Genomic DNA, 6472 nt, shown 5'->3' on the forward strand with positions numbered 1-6472 from the left:
GGGGACTTCTTCTATAAGATTATAGCCATGGACTCTGCAGAGTTCAGCTGAACTTTGACACACGTGAGATCCCTGGAGTTGGAATCCATGCAGCAGCAGTAGTTTGTTTTATTCCCCCCGTGGTTCTGCATGAAAGAATACAAATGAGATAGGATGAAACCCTGGCACCTCCCTCACTGCAGAGGCCAGCTTCCACTACCCAGATTTGCGTGAGGTTCTATTTCACCTGTGGAGGCTACACTGAATTACACGATTTTATTCCAAGATTAAAATGCCTGGATTTTATTCCAAGTTCCTTTATGAGTGGCTGGGTTTTTAGATCCTAACATCAGATGAGATGCTTCTTTTGTACATGGCATGCCTATAGACCGTCCACGTTGTACAACCCCATCGTGCTTGTTAGCGTCCCTTCTTCTATGAAAGCCCCTTGATGGAAGGGGTTCCGAGCCCCGGTAGCAGAAGATGGTACTTGGCTTCATTGGCAAGGTCACTGCCTCAGGATTAACCAGACCCTACTGTGTGACCGGTGCTGTGGACACACCTCCCGCCTCTGCATTTGTGGGTGCCACCTATTCTCAGAAGGATTTTCTTTCTCTCTCCTTCCCTGCTTCTGCCCCCCTCAACCACCCTCCAGGGTCCTTCATGATGGTGAACAGCTCTGGCAGGGCCTCTGGCCAGAAGGCTCACCTGCTCCTGCCCACCCTGAAGGAGAACGACACTCACTGCATCGACTTCCATTACTACTTCTCCAGCCGAGACAGATCCAGCCCGGGGGCCCTGAACGTCTATGTGAAGGTGAATGGAGGGCCCCAGGGGAACCCTGTCTGGAACGTGTCTGGAGTCATCACTGAGGGTTGGGTGAAGGCGGAGCTTGCGATCAGCACCTTCTGGCCGCATTTCTACCAGGTAAGGAGAACATTGGTGGTTTTCATGAGCTTGATTGAAACAAGGTCATTAGAAATCTGCATGTTTCCGTTTTGTGCCTGGCAGAGAAAGGCCTTGGCTTCATTGACTCAGAAACTCATTCAACACATGGTCACTGAGCTTCTCATCTGGCCCTCAGAGCCCTTGGTGGTGGTGCAGGGAAGCGCTCGAATGTCCACCAAAGGCCAGTCGGTTGAATGCAGTGGTCTCTCCACAGAAGAAAGGTGTGGAGTGCTCATATAAAGATTGCAGCTTGGAAGCTCGACACGGGAGTTCTATTCTATCTTCAGGGTCCTCTGGGTCATTACAAGGCAGAACTGACTGGACAGCAATGGCATGAGCCAGACCTTGGGATCTAGAGAAAATTCAACCCAATTCCTGCCTCTCTGGTGATCATGAGGCTAAAGAAGAGTAGCCAAAAGATAAAACAAAGCAAGCCCACTGTCTTCAAATTGAGTCCATCTCATAATGACCCTATAGGACAGAGCAATTGCATATGGTTTCTATGCAACCTAAGGCTGTTCAAACCAGCGACCTGACCTTTTGGTGGGCAACCCGCTCTCCACTCCCCACCCCCCACACTAACAGGTCTCCTCAGAGGAGAAGCTAGATGTGCAAAGAAACAATTATCATTCATGGAGATGCCCGTGGGCTCTCCAGGACACCAGAGGACATAGAAACGATGCCTTTTGTAAACCACGTGTTTACAACGTCCTGATGAGGGAGGTACCGTAATGACCCCCAGCTGTGGCTTTCCAGTTGGGCTGCTAACCACGGGTCAACCGGTCGAGAGGGAGGAAGATGAGTCTTTCTATGCTTGTAAGGATCTACAGCCTTGGAAACCCACAGGGACAGCCCCCACTCTGTCCTACAGGGTTGCTATGAGTCAGAATCGGCTCAAGGGCAGTGCATTTTGGCTGATTTTCCAGATGGAAACCTTGAGATAGATCACCGTTGTGGAAGGGAGTGATTGGGGGACAGGCCATTTGGATAGCTTCTGAGAGGAAATGATAGCTCAACTGAGCCTTGAATGGAGAATAAGAATGTCTCAGAAAGGAAAGGGAACGATACTTGTGTTGTTAGGGACAGTGTGTAAAGGACTGGGAGGACAAGTGAGAGAAGAGCCTGGAAACTCTAAGTTGTTTTAAGGGCAGTTTGGATCTACAGAGATAGAAGGCTACAGAGGCCAAGAGGCCATGGGCTATTTTGAATACTAGGCTAAGGAGGTGGAATTTCATCTGGATCAGAGCTACTCGAGCTATCTGCAGTGAATGATATGGTTTTGCTTCCAATTTATCATGGCCCAACAATCCTTTGGTAAACCACAATAAAAATGCCCCTGTAATGCCAGGTGGCTGTGAGAGTCCCCAAACAGTCCTCTTAAATTTCCTACTTATACCTTACGGGTTTTTAGTCCCAGACAGACAGACCTCAGTCTCTGGGCTATGCCGCATGGGGCAGAGCTCAAGGTTGTCATAGAAGTCTTGGAAGTTTGCATGCCAGAGGAGCCACTGTGGCACTTAAAGCCACTGCGTTAAGTGACCATGAACATCTGTTGGTCTTTAGTACCTTCGATGAGTCCTGCAGCCCTCAGGACAGACTAATTGTAGTCCATTTTCATCACCCCAGTAAGATGTCTTGAGCTCCCTCCAAGGTCTTCCCATCCCTGTTGTTGAATCTGTCAGTAAGATACCAACATATCCAAATTGGGGAGACATTGGTCTAGAGTTTGCAGCTGAAGGTAGACATAAGGGGACCACAGTTGGTCTGGGTGGAAGGATGCGCTCTCAGTCATTGCGCAGTCTGCCCTCCGTGGGAGAATCCTCCCAGATTTCCATGCTAGGAATATATTTGTTTAGGCAAATCCCTTGCTGGGTTTATAGGAATGAAACAATTCAAACTTTATTCTCCTCTCTGCATTGTCAACTAGAAACCAGAAAGCAATACTCAATTGGCCTCAATACTGAGCATATTTCCACTTTTCCTCAACAGCACAGTTTCTTCTAAAAACCACTTTATTGTCCTTTGGATTTTTGAGACTCCTTTTAGAAATAGGGTAGAGGTGATGGTGCTGAGAGCGTGATCCTGAGAGTGAGGATGGCGGGGATGGTGAGGATGGTGAAGCGATGTTTGTTTGCCACCTTCAGATGTGGCACAGCACATGTCACATCCTTGGTCTAATCTTCAAGAACAGCCATTGAAGAGGATGTGAAGCCCATTGTACAGATGGTGGAATTCAGGTTTAGAAATTCCACATGGATGACGGGGATAGAGCTTTACTTCATTCCCATGGCGTTTGAAGGATTCCATAGTCTAAACCAAGGGAAAGCCAATGGGAGTCACGGGTAATTTCAGGCATTTTGAGTACCCACATCAAAGAAGGAAACAGAGGCAGGTGAAATTAATGTTAATAATACATGTATTTTTAACACCCCCCCCCAAAAAAAACCCTAAAAACTCACTGCTACTGAATCGACTCGGACTCACAGTGACCCTACAGGACATGGTAGAGCTGTCCCTATTGGTCTCTGAGAATGATTCTAAGGGGGTAGGCAGTTTTAACTTTCTCCTGTTTCTTAAGCCCATCATGTCCCAAAATATTAACATATAATCACATAGTCATATAATCAATTAGTAATGAGAACTTGACCATCTTTTTCTTTAAGCCTTCATGCAATAGGGAATATGACACGGCTGGCAAAATCCGGTTCTCACGGTACATTTTCTTGGGACTATCTGTCCTGTATTGAGACTTCATCAAATGTACAGTTTAAGAAGTGGATTCATATTAAGCAAATGGTTTCCAAACATTTAGAAGCTTTCCAATTACTGCATCAAGCATTGGTTTTTAAATGTACATTTAATGAAAAAGAAGTCGAGTGGAAAATTCCACTCCTCACTCTCCGTAGCTACTTGCCTAGTGCTCTGTTGACATGTGTGGTCAACGGCTGCTGCTTTGTACAGAGCAGGTTTCGACGCTTCCCTGCTTTGCGCCACAACTTCCCCTACCTGAGTTCTTTTTGTGTTTAACTTTGTCTTTAGAATTAGGCGGAGGTTTACAGAGCGGATCCAAGTCAGGCACATTTTGTTTCAGTTCATCCCTGGTTGTCCCTTTAGCGGAGTAGTGCTGATTCTGCTTTCTCCCCGTGTTTTGCTTGGATTTCCTTCTCTTTCCCAACCCTCTGAATGCTGTCGGGGGAGGGGTGGGTGGGAGGAGTGGGGTGGAGGGGGAATGCTGCCCCTTTGATCCTAAATGGTTGATTATTCTACCTCAGGGCTGAGATCAGTTCTGGACAGGGAGGCAGACTAAGGGCCAGAATCTCTGGGATCCACCTGCCTTTCTTGCTTTGGTTTGATTATATATATATATATATAGAGAGAGAGAGAGAGAGAGAGAGAGAGAGAGAGAGAGAGAGAGAGAGAATCATCGTTTCATAGTTCAGTCACGTCAAGCAGTATCCAAACATTCTTTTTCTTCCTGGACACCTTGATATAATTTCCCTCTACCTGCTGCCCCCGTCCTGCCTCCACCCGCCACTGTATCCCCACCTGTCTTTCTACCTGACCAATAAGCCTAGTCTCATTTACGACTTTGAGTTGTTTTCCACGTGTTTTAATCTAGGAGAGTTCTTGAGGATCTCAGCCACACTCGGCACTCTGCTGGGTGGTGGACACGAAGGGGTGGGTGGGTCCGGGCCTTTATGGAGCTACTTCTGGCAAATTCTGGTCCGAGATATGAGTGTTTTCTTGAGGTTTACCTTTTGGGGGCCTTTGTCAGAAGACTTAGAAGAGGAGGGTGATAAGATCCCGTGGTTGGACCACCAAGCAGCTCACGATGCCCCTCGGTGCTAGGGAGCCTCCTGGAGGCTGGGAGAGGGGCCGGCATGACCATGCTGATGATTGTGTTCCTGTCTCTTCCCCATTCTCATTGTCTCTGCCCACCCAGGGGTGGCCAAGAGGCAGAGGTGAGAGTAAAGGGAGTAAGGCAGGAGTGAACGGGAGAGAAAGTGAGGAGGAGAGAACAAGAGGCAGCCACCTCTTGGGCAGAGATTCAAACGGGTTCTTCCCGGTTCATTCATGGGGACTGAAATGAAATTGGAGCAGACACTTTATTATTATTTTTTAACACGGTGAAGCATGACGATAACTGAAATGGTAAAAATGTAACCCAAAATCCTAGAGTGGGGGCCTCGGTGGAAGAGGTGTAGGGAGCCCTTTTCAGGAATTTCATGTGAGGGATTGGATTATTGTCACAACGAGGAAGGTCACCACGCATTCAGAACAGTATGGTGGGCCGCCATCTTTGATGGGCACCATTGTTTCTCATTCTGCTATGTAAGATAAGAGATTGCTAGGCAGCGTGCACACTGCCCGTGTTTTCCATGAGGGAGATGAGCTTTTAGGAGGTTGTCAATCTGTAATTTTCCTATTCTTCTTACTCTTCTGGTTCACCCACATTTTAAAAAGTCAGGTCCATTCTACTCTTTCCTGGTTGGCTCTGAATGAACTGGCAAGAGCTGGTTTAGAGCCCTGGTCTTAGAAATACTTGCTTTCCGTTTGATGAGGAGGGTAGAGTGGTTAATTAAGCACAGAAGCTGCAGCTCAGGGAGAGGGACATGTCTGATCAGAGCACACAGGAGCAAATGAAGGGGGAGGAAGAGGGAGGGAGCACATCCTGGCCCACCAAGCCCTGCGGATGATATCGCTGCTCACGCAGCCAATGCACAGAGAGGACCTTAGGGCCGGCCCCATTATGAGACACTACATCCCTCACTGACCCATATCCCTATGGGGGACAACACTGGAGACACAATGTGGGAATTGCACCTGGTCTGACCCCACCACAGTGAGGCAAAACACTAAGGGCGTGCAACAGAACAGCAAGAGGAGCAGAGCAAGGAAGTCCCAAGAGAATACCAAAAATAGACTTTGGGACCAGGGCATGGCGCCCCATCAGACTCGAACATAAAACACTCCTAAAGGTCAACAAAGAGACCTCAAGATATTTACAGGCTTTTTTTTGTCATGGGTTTTTGTTGTTGTTGTTTTGTTTTGTTTTCTTGCTTTGTTTTGCTCTGTCTTGTTTTTGTGCATAACATTAGCTCTGCAGGTCTATCTAGATAAGACAGGCAGGATGAACCATCTGAAGGAGAAAACAAAGGGACCAACAGTTCCAGGGGGACATGGGAGAGGGGGAGGTACGGGAGAGGAAGTGGGTGTTAATAAACCCAGGGACAAGGGAACCACAAGCCATCCAAAATCAGTGGTAAGGAGGGTCTAGGAGTTGTGGTAGGGCTTGATCAAGGGCAATGTAACTGAGCGGAATTACTGAAACCCAAATGAAGGCTGAGTATGTTAGTGGGACAAGAGGAAAGTACAAGGAAATAGAGAAAAGGATTAGGAGACAAAGGACATTTATAGAGGTCTAAATCCAGTCATGTACATATGTAAATATATTTGTATATGACAATGGGGAAATCGATCTGTGTGCATATATGTATAGGTTTAGTATTAAGGTAGCAGATGGACAGTGGACCTCCACTCAAGT

General features: G+C 47.3%; 1 protein-coding gene across 1 annotated transcript in view; it reads left to right on the forward strand.

Moving 5' to 3' along the window:
- LOC123522307 (receptor-type tyrosine-protein phosphatase T-like) overlaps positions 1 to 6472 on the forward strand; it is a 262234-nt gene that overhangs the window by 105778 nt on the left and 149984 nt on the right. Inside the window, exon 3 of the mRNA XM_045295497.1 lies at positions 635 to 906. Coding sequence (XP_045151432.1) covers positions 635 to 906 — 272 coding nt within the window. The remainder of the gene's footprint in view (positions 1 to 634; positions 907 to 6472) is intronic.

This window comes from Echinops telfairi, unplaced genomic scaffold (assembly GCF_000313985.2).
Source record: "Echinops telfairi isolate 266 unplaced genomic scaffold, ASM31398v2 ScPeMD7_5592;HRSCAF=6446, whole genome shotgun sequence".
In the NCBI taxonomy this organism is placed as follows: domain Eukaryota; kingdom Metazoa; phylum Chordata; class Mammalia; order Afrosoricida; family Tenrecidae; genus Echinops; species Echinops telfairi.